General features: G+C 34.7%; 4 protein-coding genes and 1 pseudogene across 4 annotated transcripts; all 5 read left to right on the top strand.

Annotated features, from left to right (window-relative positions):
• The first annotated feature begins 877 nt into the window (after positions 1-877).
• On the top strand, positions 878-2,936 carry LOC148071949 (uncharacterized). Its single transcript, XM_087798630.1, has 7 exons — positions 878-920; positions 991-1,115; positions 1,215-1,299; positions 1,368-1,655; positions 2,525-2,638; positions 2,705-2,745; positions 2,820-2,936. The coding sequence occupies exons 1-7, from the start codon at positions 878-880 to the stop codon at positions 2,934-2,936; spliced, it is 813 nt and encodes a 270-aa protein (XP_087654756.1).
• Positions 2,937-4,263: 1,327 nt separating this feature from the next.
• On the top strand, positions 4,264-5,804 carry LOC148071948 (uncharacterized; annotated as a pseudogene).
• Positions 5,805-7,771: 1,967 nt separating this feature from the next.
• LOC148071947 (uncharacterized) lies at positions 7,772-9,790 on the top strand. Its single transcript, XM_087798629.1, has 5 exons — positions 7,772-7,814; positions 7,885-8,190; positions 8,258-8,545; positions 9,557-9,606; positions 9,695-9,790. Exons 1-5 carry the CDS (start codon positions 7,772-7,774, stop codon positions 9,788-9,790), a joined length of 783 nt encoding a protein of 260 aa, XP_087654755.1.
• Positions 9,791-11,660: 1,870 nt separating this feature from the next.
• Positions 11,661-13,868, top strand: LOC148071946 (uncharacterized). The gene is made up of 6 exons (XM_087798628.1): positions 11,661-11,796; positions 11,867-11,901; positions 12,304-12,532; positions 13,400-13,513; positions 13,580-13,620; positions 13,695-13,868. Exons 1-6 carry the CDS (start codon positions 11,661-11,663, stop codon positions 13,809-13,811), a joined length of 672 nt encoding a protein of 223 aa, XP_087654754.1. The 3' UTR covers positions 13,812-13,868.
• Positions 13,869-15,140: 1,272 nt separating this feature from the next.
• Positions 15,141-17,171, top strand: LOC148071945 (uncharacterized). The gene is made up of 4 exons (XM_087798627.1): positions 15,141-15,183; positions 15,254-15,562; positions 15,630-15,917; positions 17,092-17,171. Exons 1-4 carry the CDS (start codon positions 15,141-15,143, stop codon positions 17,169-17,171), a joined length of 720 nt encoding a protein of 239 aa, XP_087654753.1.
• The last annotated feature ends 1,060 nt before the right edge of the window (positions 17,172-18,231 follow it).

The raw sequence follows: 18,231 nt of genomic DNA, 5'->3' as shown, positions 1-18,231 counted from the left end.
ATTAAATAAAAATGTTTATTTATATAGCCCCTTTAGGACATACAGTAGTAACAGAGAGCTTTATATATATGCAGAAATAAAACAAACCTTATTTAAAATGACACAGCTCATTAAACGGCAAATAATGTAAAACCGAACTCTCCTGCTCCACTTTATAAAGTTCTCACCCGTCTGAAATCTTGGCGAAAGAGAGGTTATGAGAGCGTAGTCCATTATGACATAATAATGGGTTACACTCCTCCTGCAGCAGCGAATAACGCCCTGCATCTTCTTTCATGCAGAGTGGGCGTGGTTATTGTAAACAAGATATCATCTCTAGAAAATAGGTGTTTTCAGAAGCAGGTCTGAAGATCATTTTCTAAAGTAAAGGTTTCAATAAAAATAGAGTTTTATACAAACAGACAGATACTAATGAGAACAATCAAAGTCCAAGATCTATTTGAGAGATACTTAAATTGTACCTTGGCTGAAAGAGGAGCTGACAAAATTTGGTTCACAGGCTCAGTGCAGGGATGAGATAACTTGAGCCAGTGAAATACAGGAAATAGTCTAAGAGTGGATTGTTTTTCACTAAGTGATGCATCTTAGTCGACTTGAACTATATATTCTACTTGTGTGAAGCTGCAGCACTAACCACTGCACCCAAGCAAAGATAGTAAGACACGTATTTATAATGAATTATCAGTCTATGAACAAAAGCTTCTAAAACGCGTCTCAAGTAGGAAACACATGTTGATGTGTGAGACAAAGAGGTAAAGTTGTACGACTGAGTTTCGACTGTGAAATGAGGAAGTCTGGTTCTGGCTCCTCCCTCTATAGTTCAGAACTTCTTGTCTCGTCTCAGTGCTCTGCAGTGCTCAGAGGAACAACCAGAAGGATGGTGATCATTTTTGTCGTGCTGCTGCTCCTCAACCAAGCATGTGAGTAAACTTTGTTGTCTCACGACTGGAGTGAGTGTTGGAGTGGTTCAACTTTCTCTTCTTCTTTCAGACTGTAGAGAGAGTGTGATCGAGGAGAACAAGAGTGTGAGTCCAGGTGAAGACGTAACGTTGACTTGTGAGCGCAAGTCTTCAACTCACTTGTATTGGACCAGACTGGTACCAGACAAGTTTCCAGTGTTTTTTTTTAGTTCCAATTCTAATGATCCAAAGTATTCTGACATTGAAACAAAAAAAGTAGAAAATAAATTATTCCTTTCTTTAACAAAAGTGAAGAGAGAAGACACTGGTGTTTACGTCTGTGTGGAAGTCGTTGGCGATTTCTGGAATCTTGTTAGTCAAACAATCCTCACAGTTGCAGGTAAACTATCTTTGTTTTTTACTGAACATAGAGATTTGTGATTAAGTGTTTGATTCTCTGACTATCAGACTCTTCTACCACTGCTGTCACTCCAGGATCCTCAGACAGTTCTGACTCTTCTGTCCAGAACCAACAACAAGAAAATGTAACCTCCTGTTTTCCACCTGAGAAGTTTCAATCCAGACCTGGTTCAGTTTACACTGAAGGAAATCATGAGTACGATTGTGGAGACGAGCACGAGGGACAGTCGAGGACCAAATGTGTCTACAGCTTCTTCATGAACATCAGCCTCTCTGACGGTGGAGGATTATGGTCTGTCACCTCATGTGGAGAGAGATCTGATCCTGGACCTGCTGGTAGGAACTCATTTTATGATTTTAAATTCATTATTTATTATTATTAATTTGAAGAGTCTGTCTTCTGTTGAGCAAGTCTATAAATACACTTTTATATACATGAAGAGATGAGATGAAGAGAACAGAGCGTCCTAAAATAATAAAATATTTTAATATTTTGATGGGTTAAATATTTAATAAAAAAATTCTTGGACCATAATAATATATTTTCCTTTTAAAACAGGCAATCAATTATTCCAATTTCAAGTTTAATTTTAGTAATTTATTCTGCTACATATTTTTATTCGACGGATATTATTTTGGTTTAGAATCCCTTAATTAATTAATAATTACGACTATAATGTATTGCATTTAGAATTTTAATCCAACTTTTTCTGTGTTTGTTCTTGTTTGTGAAAAACGAACAATCATCTTTCACTAAGTCTTTGTTTCACCTAATCTCCGGCAGTTATGAATTATTTTTTAGGAAACCTTAAGATCATTTTTCTATAATAAATAATTTAAGACTCCATCAAGATCATGTTTTCTACAAGGCTGCCTTATAAAAAAAATATACTATACAAACATATTTAATTGATTTCTGTTGAACATGCTGGACTTGTTAATGATTGTATTGTTATATTTTACTGTGCAATTATTCCTATTGTGATTATTACTTTTCAATTGTTTGAACTGTAAAAAAAAAAGCATAATTGAATTCCCTTCTGGATAGTTTATTGTGCATATCATTCAAATATTCTCATTATTATTTCATCAATGTTCAACTGTCGATTATGACAGCAAATCGGCTTTTAGAATTTTTACGAATTTACATTCATGCAACTTTATCATGAAATATGTATTAAATAATTATATTTTATTCCTAACAGGTCATACTTGTGATTCAGTGACGAACATCATCTCTCTCTCAGTGATGGCAGCAGCTTTGAGCGTTAGTCTGGTGGTCATAATCTTTCTACTGTATTCAAACAAGAAACTGAAGAGTACGTTTTTCAACATGAGTAACTGTCTTTTGTTAATGAAACATTAAAACACTGTCGTTCATTCAGATGCAGCAACAGTGCAAACATCATCAAGCTCTGGTCAACAGGTCAGCTTCTCATTCTCCTCCAACAGATCTGAGTCGTACAGAACCATTGAGTCTGTGTGTCGTCTCTGTTTCAGGATGATTCAGTGATTTACTCGACACCCGTTCATTTGAAGAAGACGCCTCGAGAGAAGAAGAGAGTGAAGACGAGAACAGAAGCGTGTGTGTACGCCTCGGTCAGGACTGACAACTGATAAACTTTTATTTTCCCACTTAATCCATTTCTCTTTTTTTTCCTGCTGATTAATTTGTCTTTTTTAAATAAAGCATTCAACTCCTTTTTGTGGTTTATTCAATTCTTGCAAGTAATGAAGATGTGATAAATAATTTAACAGAACCATGTCATTGTTTAATGATAGCAACTAGTGTGACTTTAATGAGTTATCAATATTTTAACATGACTCAATAACTAAGTATCAACTAGTGATGGGTTGATGAGGCATCATGAAGCAGCTGATACTGTATCATTTTACACTTTGAAAGGCGACTAGAGGGAACTCTCAGAACAAAAAGATACAACGTTTAATTGAGTTAGTAGAACTAATTTCAAGCAGAGAGTGACATCTAGTGGACTTTCAAAACAGCTGATGCAGTATCATGATGCCTCATCTACCTATTACTAGTATCAGCTTATAAAGCTTCATGAAGGCTCATGATAAGAGTCCACTAATTGTAACACTCTACTCTTAGATCGAGTATTTAACACCCCCCACCCACCCTGCTTTTAATTTGAGGCTTCATGAAGTTTCATCATCCCATCCTGTCTTTCGTGTCCCCTGCTCCTCAAATCACGCCCTTTGTAGAAGAACTCACATTTCTACCATCCAAATATCTTCGCTGGCTGCCAGTTTCTTTCAGGATCAACTTTAAAATTCTGGTTCTTACTTTAAGAATTATTCATGGTCAGGCTCCTCCTAACATCAGTGAGCTGATCCAGCCTTACATCCGGGGTCGGGCTTTTAGGTCTGTGGATCAGAATCGGCTGATAGTCGCACATGGTTCAGGACCAGAGGAGAGAAATCCTTCTTTCTCTCCCTCTGCGTTTGATGGATCTACTGACTCCTTCAAGAAACATCTCAAGACAATTTTATACGTGCAGACTTTTCCTTGATTTTCTGAGACTCCTGTGTTGGTTGTCTTGACGTTTTAAGTATATATCTTATTGTGTATTGTTTTGATTGTTTAAGCACTTTGTGACCCTGGTCTGGAAAAGCGCTCTACAAATATAAATGACTTACTTACTTACATCACAACTATTAAATTACATTCTTGAAAATTAATTTTGAGGTTGGTTTCTCGAACCCATGAATATAGGCGTAGCGATCTTCTCTCACAGTCCCACATATTATCATAACAGGATTTAACAACGAAATATAGCTTAAAAAAATATTTCAAACCCACTGCAACACCACCAGTTTCCACTGTGAAATCAGGAAGTCTGGTTCTGGCTCCTCCTTCTATAGTTCAGAACTTCTTGTCTCGTCTCAGTGCTCTGCAGTGCTCAGAGGAACAACCAGAAGGATGGTGATCATTTTTGTCGTGCTGCTGCTCCTCAACCAAGCATGTGAGTAAACTTTGTTGTCTCACGACTGGAGTGAGTGTTGGAGTGGTTCAACTTTCTCTTCTTCTTTCAGACTGTAGAGAGAGTGTGATCGAGGAGAACAAGAGTGTGAGTCCAGGTGGAGACGTAACGTTGACTTGTGAGCACAAGTCTTCAAATCGCTTGTATTGGACCAGACTTATACCAGACAAGTTTCCAGTGTTTTTTAGTTCAAATTCTTATGACTCAAAGTATTTTGACATTAAAACAAAACAAGAAGAAAAAAAAATACTCCTTTCTCTCACAAAAGTGAGGAGAGAAGATACTGGTGTTTATGTCTGTGTGGAAGTTGATGAAGATCTCTGGAATCTTGTTAAACAAGTAATCCTCACAGTTGCAGGTAAACTATCTTTTTTTTTAATTGAACATAGACATTTGTGATTAACCACTGCTGTCACTCCAGGATCCTCAGACAGTTCTGACTCTTCTGTCCAGAACCAACAACAAGAAAATGTAACCTCCTGTTTTCCACCTGAGAAGTTTCAATCCAGACCTGGTTCAGTTTACACTGAAGGAAATCATGAGTACGATTGTGGAGACGAGCACGAGGGACAGTCGAGGACCAAATGTGTCTACAGCTTCTTCATGAACATCAGCCTCTCTGTTGGCGGAGGATTATGGTCTGTCACCTCATGTGGAGAGAGATCTGATCCTGGACCTGCAGGTAAGAATTTATGATAATGAATCAAATTTCTGTTTTTACAGAATTATAGTTTTTCATAATTCCATAATTTGCTTTCACTACTTGTCTACTTTTATAATTTGAAACCATAAGAATATATACTATTTACCACTATAGAGAATCATGTTTTATTTTATAATAACAAACAAAATCTAGGAGAGTTCAGGTGTGGTGAGATAAGTGGCCGACATGTTAACAACTTAACTTTTACAATCTATATGAATATTGTCTTTTCACTCTAAGTGAAGTAACTTAAAACAGTTAAACATAGAAAAGAAAACAAAAGCACTTGAGGCAACAGTAATGGAAAGATTAAGACAGAGAAAGACCAAAACCTAAATGATGAAATATTTAAAATCTTTAATAATTTTAGATGTGAGCGGATCAACAAGCAACATCATTTTTGGGGGGATGGCTGCTGCTTTGACTGTTCAACTCACTGTGATCGTGATTCTCGTTTGTTTGATAAGCAAACCCACAAGTAAGTGTTAAAACAATGACTTCAACATTTTAAATTGAGATTAAAATGTGACTTTTATTCTTCAGACATGGCTGATCTAGAACAACAAACTAGTGAGGATCATCAGAGTCACCTGGTAAGATCTGGAAACATCCTGATGAACTCAAAGATGTTTTTGTGTTTAACATTTCTGAGTCAAACATTTTCTTCTTCGTTCTCATGAGGGTTCGGAATTTTCAGTGGCGTACTATACACTGGTCTACAGTGACAAGAATGATGACCAACAGAGGAGAAGAAAGACCAGGACGCAGGAGGAATAGTGTGTTTGACTTCCTACAACAATGTTTGATGGATTAGTTTTACCTGGAGATGTGTCGTCGACTCACTTCACCTCTGGACATTAACTGATTCACATATAAGATATTTATCGTTCTAAGAATTATGTTTCTTTTTTATTGTGAAATACTTGTTATATTTCATAGAGGAGATGAATCAACTTTACCATGATGTAACTTACAAGATGGCATTCGTTTTTAAATGTACTCAATTTGATATTTTAAATGTGTGATTTGATGTATATTTAGAGAAATAAGATTTGTAAATAAAAATACAAAATGATACATAGTATTACAGGCTTTTAGTTTTATCTCACATTGACTTTGTTTGTCTGTTATTAGCTCATCTTCATCAAACCATTAAACGCTCATTTGTATCAACTTGAGAATCTGCGTGTTTCGTCTCTGTGGTCTATAAAAACATATAACAGCTATAGCTACGTAACATTTAAAAAAAGTTTATTTCAGTTATATATTGATCCTTCGATCACCACCTAAGTAAAGAACCAATAGTATGTATGTGAAGAAGGAGAAAAGAGGAGGAGCAGTGAATTGTGGGAAACATCATCGCGATAAATAGAATGAGAAGAAAGAAAAGTAGCAGCAAGAGTGAAAACTGCATGAATTTACAAGTTTTGTTTATTTGTTATATATATCTTCTTAAATGAAAAACGACACAAAATCACTGATTATATTTTTCAATTAAGTGTTGTGATAAATTAGGATGCTAAGATACATTTTTATTTATACAAATCAACATAGATTTTCATAATATTATTTTTATTAAAATATCACTTAGTTTTGTATAACCATGAACAAAACATATCAATCATATTAATCAAGTTATGTTTGTGTTTCAAGAAAAACCCCTTGTTTTTGTCCCTCTGTCTTGTAGTGGACAGTAGTGATGGATTAATGAGGCGTCATGATACAGCATCAGCTGTTTTATGCTGTATCATGACGCTGTTTCTTAACTTTGAAAGGCAACTTGATGCATGCAGAGTGGGTGTGGGTTATGGTAAACAAGATTCGATCTCCAGAAAAGAAGTGTTTTCAGAAGTCAGATCTCACGATCATTTTCTTATGTGAAAATTTTAATAAAAATAGAGTTTTATACAAACAGACAGATACTAATGATAACAATAGACGTCCAATATATATTTAAGAGATACTTAAATCAACAGATTAGTTGACCTTTGAGAAAAGCACAATAATAACAATAAATTAGTCAACGACAATATGATTTCCATGACATGTTAAAATCTCACATTTGAGCAAAATCCAATAATACATAGAAAACAACGTTATAACTTCTAACTTAGTTAGTTAGTAATTGTAAAGTACTTTTCATAGACCAGGATCACAAAGTACTCAAATGACAAAACAATACACAGTTGAAAATAAATATTAATTAAAAAACTTTTAACAGTATTAATGAATAGGTTTAAGAGTTAAAAGGCAACATCACATGAAAGCCTGTCAGTCTCACTAATGTTGATGTTAAAAAATATTGTTTAGAAATTGTTCTTTTTATTACCTTGACTGAAAGAGGAGCTGACAAAATTTGATTCAAAGGCTCAGTGCAAGGATGAGAGAACCTGAGCCAGTGAAATACAGGAAATAATCTAAGAGTGGATTGTCTTTACTAAGTGATGCATCTTAGTCGACTTGAACTATAGATTCTACTTGTGTGAAGCTGCAGCACTAACCACTGCACACAAGCAAAGATAGTTAAACACGTATTTATAATGATTTATTAGTCTATGAACAAAAGCTTCAAAAACTCGTCTCAAGTAGGTAACACATGTTGATGTGTGAGACAAAGAGGTAAAGTTGTACGACTGAGTTTCGACTGTGAAATGAGGAAGTCTGGTTCTGGCTCCTCCCTCTATAGTTCAGAACTTCTTGTCTCGTCTCAGTGCTCTGCAGTGCTCAGAGGAACAACCAGAAGGATGGTGATAATTTTTGTCGTGCTGCTGCTCCTCAACCAAGCATGTGAGTAAACTTTGTTGTCTCACGACTGGAGTGAGTGTTGGAGTGGTTCAACTTTCTCTTCTTCTTTCAGACTGTAGCGAGAGTGTGATCGAGGAGAACAAGAGTGTGAGTCCAGGTGAAGACGTAACGTTGACTTGTGAGCGCAAGTCTTCAACTCACTTGTATTGGACCAGACTGGTACCAGACAAGTTTCCAGTGTTTTTTAGTTCAAATTCTAATGATCGAAAGTATTCTGACATTGAAACAAAAAAAAAAGAAAATAAATTATTACTTTCTCTCACAAAAGTGAAGAGAGAAGACACTGGTGTTTACGTCTGTGTTGAACTCCTTGAAAATGTCTTGAAACTTGTTAAACAAACAATCCTCACAGTTGCAGGTAAACTATCTTTTTTTTAATTGAACATAGAGATTTGTGATTAAGTGTTTGATTCTCTGACTATCAGACTCTTCTACCTCTGCTGTCACTCCAGGATCCTCAGACAGTTCTGACTCTTCTGTCCAGAACCAACAACAAGAAAATGTAACCTCCTGTTTTCCACCTGAGAAGTTTCAATCCAGACCTGGTTCAGTTTACACTGAAGGAAATCATGAATACGATTGTGGAGACGAGCACGAGGGACAGTCGAGGACCAAATGTGTCTACAGCTTCTTCATGAACATCAGCCTCTCTGACGGCGGAGGATTATGGTCTGTCACCTCATGTGGAGAGAGATCTGATCCTGGACCTGCAGGTAGGAACTCATTTTATGATTTTAAATTCATTATTTTTTTTTTTATTTTGAATAGTCTGTCTACTGTTGAGCAAGACTATGAATACACTTTTATATACATGAAGAGATGAGATGAAGAGAACAGAGCGTCCTAAAAGAAAAAAATATTTTAATATTTTGATGGGTTGAACGTTTAATAAAAAAATCTTGTGCCATAATAATATATTTTCCTTTTAAAACAGGCAATCAATTATTCGAATTTCAAGTTTAATTTTAGTAATTTATTCTGCTACATATTTTTATTCGACGGATATTATTTTGGTTTAGAATCCGTTAATAAATTCATGATTACGATTTTAATGTATTGAATTTAGAATTTGAATCCAACTTTCTCTCTGTTGTTCTTGCTTGTGAAAGACGAACAATCATCTGTCAGTAAGTCTTTGTTTCACTTAATCTCCGGCAGTTATGAGGTTTTTTTTAAGAAACCTTAAGATAATTTCTCTATAATACATTTTTTAAGAATCCATCAAGATCATGTTTTCTTCAAGGTTGGTTAAAAAAAATATGACATTATACAAACATATTTAATTGATTTCTGTTGACTATGCTGGATTTTATTGTTATATTTTACTCTGCAATTATTCCTATTGTGATTATTACTTTTAAATAGTTTGAACTGTAAAACAAAATTCATTATTAAATACCCTTCTGGATAGTTTATTGTCCAGATCATTCAAATATTCTCATTATTATTTCATCAATGTTCAACTGTCGATTATCACAGCAAATTGGCTTTTAGAATTTTTTGAATTTGCATTGTTGCAACTTTGTCATGAAATATGATTAATAATTTTAGATGTGAGCGGATCAACGAGCAACATCATTTTTGGGGGGATGGCTGCTGCTTTGACTGTTCAACTCACTGCGATCGTGATTCTCGTTTGTTTGATAAGCAAACCCACAAGTAAGTGTTACAACAATTAGTTCAACATTTTAAATTGAGATTAAAATGTGACTTGTATTCTTCAGACATGGCTGAACTAGAACAACAAACTAGTGAGGATCATCAGAGTCACCTGGTAAGATCTGGAAACATCCTGATGAACTCAAAGATGTTTTTGTGTTTAACATTTCTGAGTCAAACATTTTCTTCTTCGTTCTCATGAGGGTTCCGAATATTCAGTGGCGTACTATACACTGGTCTACAGTGACAAGAATGATGACCAACAGAGGAGAAGAAAGACCAGGACGCAGGAGGAATAGTGTGTTTGACTTCCAACAACAATGTTTGAAATGTATTAGTTTTACCTGGAGATGTGTCGTCGACTCACTTCACCTCTGGACATTAACTGATTCACATATAAGATATTTATCGTTCTAAGACTTATCTTTGTTTTTTATTGTGAGACACTTGTTATATTTCATAGAGGAGATGAATCAACTTTACCATGATGATACTTACAAGATGGCGTTCGTTTGTAAATGCACTCAATTTGTTATTTTAAATGTGTGATTTGATGTATATTTAGAGAAATAAGATTTGTAAATTAAAAATATAAAATGATACATAGTATTACAGGCTGTTAGTTTTATCTCACATTGTCTTTGTTTGTCTGTTATTAGCTCATCTTCATCAAACCATTAAACGCTCATTTGTATCAACTTGAGAATCTGCGTGTTTCGTCTCTGTGGTCTATAAAAACATATAACAGCTATAGCTACGTAACATTTAATAAAAGTTTATTTCAGTTATATATTGATCCTTCGATCACCACCTTAAGTAAAGAACCAATAGTATGTGAAGAAGGAGAAAAGAGGAGCAGTGAATTGTGGGAAACATCATCACGATAAATAGACTGAGAAGAAAGAAAAGTAGCAGCAAGAGTGAAAACTGCATGAATTTACAAGTTTTGTTTATTTGTTATATATATCTTCTTAAATGAAAAACGACACAAAATCACTGATTATATTTTTCAATTAAGTGTTGTGATAAATTAGGATGCTAAGATACATTTTTATTTATACAAATCAACATAGATTTTCATAATATTATTTTTATTAAAATATCACTTAGTTTTGTATAACCATAACCAAAACATATCAATCATTTTAATCAAGTTATGTTTGTGTTTCAAGAAAAATCCCTTGTTTTTGTCCCTCTGTCTTGTAGTGGACAGTAGTGATGGATTAATGAGGCGTCATGATACAGCTTCAGCTGCTTTATGCTGTATCATGACGCTGTTTCTTAACTTTGAAAGGCAACTAGATGCATGCAGAGTGGGTGTGGGTTATGGTAAACAAGATTAGATCTCCAGAAAAGAAGTGTTTTCAGAAGACAAGTCTCACGATCATTTTCTTATGTAAAAATTTCAATAAAAATAGAGTTTTATACAAACAGACAGATACTAATGAGAACAATAGACGTCCAATATATATTTAAGAGATACTAAAATCAACAAATTAGTTGACCTTTGAGAAAAGCACCATAATAACAATAAATTAGTCAACGACAATATGATTTCCATGACATGTTAAAATCCCACATTTGAGCAAAATCCAATAATACATAGAAAACAACGTTCTAACTTCTAACTAAGTAAGTTAGTAATTGTAAATTACTTTTCATAGACCAGGGTCACAAAGTACTCAAACGACAAAACAATACACAGTTGAAAATAAATATTAATTAAAAACTTTTAACAGTATTAATGAATAGGTTTTAGAGTTAAAAGGCAACATCACATGAAAGCCTGTCAGTCTCACTAATGTTAATGTTCAAAAATATTGTTTAGAAATTGTTCTTTTTATTACCTTGACTGAAAGAGGAGCTGACAAAATTTGGTTCACAGGCTCAGTGCAGGGATGAGTGAACTTGAGCCAGTGAAATCCAGGAAATAATCTAAGAGTGGATTGTCTTTACTAAGTGACGCATCTTAGTCGACTTGAATTATAGATTCTACTTGTGTGAAGCTGCAGCACTAACCACTGCACACAAGCAAAGATAGTAAGACACGTATATATAAAGAATTATTAGTCTAAGAACAAATGCTTCTAAAACTCGTCTCAAGTAGGAAACACATGTTGATGTGTGAGACAAAGAGGTAAAGTTGTGAGACTGAGTTTCCACTGTGAAATGAGGAAGTCTGGTTCTGGCTCCTCCCTCTATAGTTCAGAACTTCTTGTCTCGTCTCAGTGCTCTGCAGTGCTCAGAGGAACAACCAGAAGGATGGTGATCATTTTTGTCGTGCTGCTGCTCCTCAACCAAGCATGTGAGTAAACTTTGTTGTCTCACGACTGGAGTGAGTGTTGGAGTGGTTCAACTTTCTCTTCTTCTTTCAGACTGTAGCGAGAGTGTGATCGAGGAGATCAAGAGTGTGAGTCCAGGTGAAGACGTAACGTTGACTTGTGAGCACAAGTCTTCAACTCGCTTGTATTGGACCAGACTGGTACCAGACAAGTTTCCAGAAGTCTATTCAAGTTCGACTTCTGATATTCCAGGGTATTCTCAGACTAGAACTAAAAGAGATGGAGAGAATTTGTCCCTATTTTTTATTAAAGTGAAGAGAGAAGACGCTGGTACTTACGTCTGTGTGGAAATTATCGACAACTCCTGGATTGTAGTAAAACAAACATTGCTGAGATTTGCAGGTATTTTTTAATTTTTTTAACAAATTGAATATAAAAAAGTCTCAATTTATTTGATTCTCTGACTATCAGACTCTTCGACCATTGCTGTCACTCCTGGATCCTCTGACAGTTCTGACTCTTCCGTCCAGAACCAACAACAAGAAAATGTAACCTCCTGTTTTCCACCTGAGAAGTTTCAATCCAGGCCTGGTTCAGTTTACACTGAAGGAAATCATGAGTACGATTGTGGAGACGAGCACGAGGGACAGTCGAGGACCAAATGTGTCTACAGCTTCTTCATGAACATCAGCCTCTCTGACGGCGGAGGATTATGGTCTGTCACCTCATGTGGAGAGAGATCTGATCCTGGACCTGCAGGTAGGAACTCATTTTATGATTTTAAATTCATTATTTGTTTTTATTATTTTGAATAGTCTGTCTTTTGTTGAGCAAGACTATGAATACACTTTTATATACATGAAGAGATGAGATGAAGAGAACAGAGCGTCCTAAAAGAATAAAATATTTTAATATTTTGATGGGTTGAATATTTAATAAAAAATTCTTGAACCATAATTATATATTTTCCTTTTAAAACAGGCAATCAATTATTTGAATTTCAAGTTTAATTTTAGTAATTTATTCTGCTACATATTTTTATTCGACGGATATTATTTTGGTTTAGAATCCGTTAATTAATTTATTATTACGACTATAATGTATTGCATTTAGAATTTTCATCCAACTTTTTCTGTGTTTGTTCTTGCTTGTGAAAAACGAACAATCATCTTTCACTAAGTCTTTGTTTCACCTAATCTCCGGCAGTTATGAATTATTTTTTAGGAAACCTTAAGATAATTTTTCTATAATAAATAATTTAAGACTCCATCAAGATCATGTTTTCTACAAGGTTGCCTTAAAAAATATGACATTATACAAACATATTTAATTGATTTCTGTTGAATATGCTGGACTTGTGAATGATTTTATTGTTATATTTTACTGTGCAATTATTCCTATTGTGATTATTACTTTTCAATTGTTTGAACTGTAAAACAAAATGCATACTTAAATTAACTTTCTGGATAGTTTATTGTCCATATCATTCAAATATTCTCATTATTATTTCATCAATTTTCAACTGTCGATTATAACAGCAAATTGGCTTTTAGAATTTTACGAATTTACATTCATGCAACTTTTTAATGAAATATGTATTAAATAATTATATTTTATTCTCAACAGGTCATACTTGTGATTCAGTGACGAACATCATCTCTCTCTCAGTGATGGCAGCAGCTTTGAGCGTTAGTCTGGTGGTCATAATCTTTCTACTGTATTCAAACAAGAAACTGAAGAGTAGGTTTTGCAACATGAGTAACTGTCCTTTGATAATGAAACATTAAAACACTGTCGTTCATTCAGATGCAGCAACAGTGCAAACATCATCAAGCTGTGGTCAACAGGTCAGCTTCTCATTCTCCTCCAACAGATCTGAGTCGTACAGAACCATTGAGTCTGTGTGTCGTCTCTGTTTCAGGATGATTCAGTGATTTACTCGACACCCGTTCATTTGAAGAAGACGCCTCGAGAGAAGAAGAGAGTGAAGACGAGAACAGAAGCGTGTGTGTACGCCTCAGTCAGGACTGACAACTGATAAACTTTTATTTTCCCACTTAATCCATTTCTCTTTTTTTTCCTGCTGATTAATTTGTCTTTTTTAAATAAAGCATTCAACTCCTTTTTGTGGTTTATTCAATTCTTGCAAGTAATGAAGATGTGATAAATAATTTAACAGAACCATGTCATTGTTTAATGATAGCAACTAGTGTGACTTTAATGAGTTATCAATATTTTAACATGACTCAATAACTAAGTATCAACTAGTGATGGGTTGATGAGGCATCATGAAGCAGCTGATACTGTATCATTTTACACTTTGAAAGGCGACTAGAGGGAACTCTCAGAACAAAAAGATACAACGTTTAATTGAGTTAGTAGAACTAATTTCAAGCAGAGAGTGACATCTATTGGACTTTCAAAACAGCTGATGCAGTATCATGATGCCTCATCTACCTATTACTAGTATCAGCTTATAAAGCTTCATGAAGGCTCATGATAAGAGTCCACTAATTGTAACACTCTACTCTTAGATCGAGTATTTAACACCCCCCACCCACCCTGCTTTTAATTTGAGGCTTCATGAAGTTTCATCATCCCATCCTGTCTTTCGTGTCCCCTGCTCCTCAAATCACGCCCTAGTAGGAGAACTCACATTTCTACCATCCAAATATCTTCGCTGGCTGCCAGTTTCTTTCAGGATCAACTTTAAAATTCTGGTTCTTACTTTAAGAATTATTCATGGTCAAGCTCCTCCTAACATCAGTGAGCTGATCCAGCCTTACATCCGGGGTCGGGCTTTTAGGTCTGTGGATCAGAATCGGCTGATAGTCGCACATGGTTCAGGACCAGAGGAGAGAAATCCTTCTTTCTCTCCCTCTGCGTTTGATGGATCTACTGACTCTTCAAGAAACATCTCAAGACAATTTTATACGTGCAGACTTTTCCTTGATTTTCTGAGACTCCTGTGTTGGTTGTCTTGACGTTTTAAGTATATATCTTATTGTGTATTGTTTTGATTGTTTAAGCACTTTGTGACCCTGGTCTGGAAAAGCGCTCTACAAATATAAATGACTTACTTACTTACTTACATCACAACTATTTAGTTACATTTTTGAAAATTAATTTTGAGGTTGGTTTCTCGAACCCATGAATATAGGCGTAGCGATCTTCTCTCACAGTCCCACATATTATCATAACAGGATTTAACAACGAAATATAGCTTAAAAAAATAGTTCAAACCCACTGCAACACCACCAGTTTCCACTGTGAAATCAGGAAGTCTGGTTCTGGCTCCTCCTTCTATAGTTCAGAACTTCTTGTCTCGTCTCAGTGCTCTGCAGTGCTCAGAGGAACAACCAGAAGGATGGTGATCATTTTTGTCGTGCTGCTGCTCCTCAACCAAGCATGTGAGTAAACTTTGTTGTCTCACGACTGGAGTGAGTGTTGGAGTGGTTCAACTTTCTCTTCTTCTTTCAGACTGTAGAGAGAGTGTGATCGAGGAGAACAAGAGTGTGAGTCCAGGTGAAGACGTAACGTTGACTTGTGAGCGCAAGTCTTCAACTCACTTGTATTGGACCAAACTGGTACCAGACAAGTTTCCAGTGTTTTTTTTTAGTTCCAATTCTAATGATCCAAAGTATTCTGACATTGAAACAAAAAAAAAAGAAAATAAATTATTACTTTCTCTCACAAAAGTGAAGAGAGAAGACACTGGTGTTTATGTCTGTGTGGAAGTCGTTGAAAATGTCTTGAAACTTGTTAAACAAACAATTCTCACAGTTGCAGGTAAACTATCTTTTTTTTAATTGAACATAGAGATTTGTGATTAAGTGTTTGATTCTCTGACTATCAGACTCTTCTACCTCTGCTGCCACTCCAGGATCCTCAGACAGTTCTGACTCTTCTGTCCAGAACCAACAACAAGAAAATGTAACCTCCTGTTTTCCACCTGAGAAGTTTCAATCCAGACCTGGTTCAGTTTACACTGAAGGAAATCATGAGTACGATTGTGGAGACGAGCACGAGGGACAGTCGAGGACCAAATGTGTCTACAGCTTCTTCATGAACATCAGCCTCTCTGACGGCAGAGGATTATGGTCTGTCACCTCATGTGGAGAGAGATCTGAACCTGGACCTGCAGGTAGGAACTCATTTTATGATTTTAAATTCATTATTTGTTCTTATTATTTTTGAATAGTCTGTCTTTTGTTGAGCAAGACTATGAATACACTTTTATATACATGAAGAGATGAGATGAAGAGAACAGAGCGTCCTAAAATAATAAAATATTTTAATATTTTGATGGGTTGAATATTTAATAAAAAAATCTTGGACCATAATAATATATTTTCCTTTTAAAACAGGCAATCAATTATTCGAATTTCAAGTTTAATTTTAGTAATTTATTCTGCTACATGTTTTTATTCAACGGATTTTATTTTGGTTTAGAATCTGTTAATTAATTCATGATTACGATTTTAATGTATTGAATTTAGAATTTGAATCCAACTTTCTCTCTGTTGTTCTTGCTTGTGAAAGACGAACAATCATCTTTCAGTAAGTCTTTGTTTCACTTAATCTCCGGCAGTTATGAGGTTTTTTTTAAGAAACCTTTAGATAATTTCTCTATAATACATTTTTTAAGAATCCATCAAGATCATGTTTTCTACAAGGTTGCTTAAAAAAATATGACATTATACAAACATGTTTAATTGATTTCTGTTGACTATGCTGGACTTTATGATTTTATTGTTATATTTTACTGTGCAATTATTCCTATTGTGATTATTACTTTTCAATTGTTTGAACTGTAAAACAAAATTCATTATTAAATTCCCTTCTGGATAGTTTATTGTCCAGATCATTCAAATATTCTCATTATTATTTCATCAATGTTCAACTGTCGATTATCACTGCAAATTGGCTTTTAGAATTTTTTGAATTTGCATTGTTGCAACTTTGTCATGAAATATGTTTAATAATTTTAGATATGAGCTGATCCACGAGCAACATCATTTTTGGGGGGATGGCTGCTGCTTTGACTGTTCAACTCACTGTGATCGTGATTCTCGTTTGTTTGATAAGCAAACCCACAAGTAAGTGTTACAACAATTAGTTCAACATTTTAAATTGAGATTAAAATGTGACTTGTATTCTTCAGACATGGCTGAACTAGAACAACACACTAGTGAGGATCATCAGAGTCACCTGGTAAGATCTGGAAAGATCCTGATGAACTCAAAGATGTTTTTGTGTTTAACATTTCTGAGTCAAACATTTTCTTCTTCGTTCTCATGAGGGTTCCGAATATTCAGTGGCGTACTATACACTGGTCTACAGTAACAAGAATGATGACCAACAGAGGAGAAGAAAGACCAGGACGCAGGAGGAATAGTGTGTTTGACTTCCTACAACAATGTTTGAAATGGATTAGTTTTACCTGGAGATGTGTCGTCGACTCACTTCACCTCTGGACATTAACTGATTCACATATAAGATATTTATCGTTCTAAGAACTATATTTCATTTTTATTGTGAAATACTTGTTATATTTCATAGAGGAGATGAATCAACTTTACCATGATGTAACTTACAAGATGGCGTCCGTTTGTAAATTAACTTGATCAATTTGATATTTAAAATGTTTGATTTGATGTATATTTAGAGAAATAAGATTTGTAAATAAAAATATAAAATGATACATAGTATTACAGGCTGTTAGTTTTATCTCACATTGTCTTTGTTTGTCTGTTATTAGCTCATCTTCATCAAACCATTAAACGCTCATTTGTATCAACTTGAGAATCTGCATGTTTCGTCTCTGTGGTCTATAAAAACATATAACAGCTATAGCTACGTAACATTTAATAAAAGTTTATTTCAGTTATATATTGATCCTTCGATCACCACCTTAAGTAAAGAACCAATAGTATGTATGTGAAGAAGGAGAAAAGAGGAGGAGCAGTGAATTGTGGGATACATCATCGAGATAAATGGACAGTGAAGAAAGAAATGTAGTAGCAAGAGTGAAAACTGCATGATTTACAAGTTTTGTTTATTTGTTATATATATCTTCTTAAATGAAAAACGACACAAAATCACTGATTATATTTTTCAATCAAGTGTTGTGATAAATTAGGATGCTAAGATACATTTTTATTTATACAAAACAACATAGATTTTCGTAATATTATTTTTATTAAATTATATTTTAGTTTTGTATAACCATGAACAGAACATATCAATCATTTTAATTAAGTTATGTTTGTGTTTCAAGGAAAATCCCTTGTTTTTGTCCCTCTGTCTTGTAGTGGACAGTAGTGATGGATTAATGAAGCGTCATGATACAGCATCAGCTGCTTTATGCTGTATCATGACGCTGTTTCTTAATTTTGAAAGGCAACTAGATGGAACTCTAAGTTTGAAAATGATGCCAAATTTAATTAAATTTGAAA

The sequence above is a fragment of the Callionymus lyra genome, chromosome 9 (genome assembly GCF_982586985.1).
Source record: "Callionymus lyra chromosome 9, fCalLyr1.hap1.1, whole genome shotgun sequence".
NCBI lineage: Eukaryota > Metazoa > Chordata > Actinopteri > Syngnathiformes > Callionymidae > Callionymus > Callionymus lyra.
The sequence above is the reverse complement of the archived record's forward strand: the minus strand, read 5'-3'. Positions and strand labels throughout refer to the sequence as shown.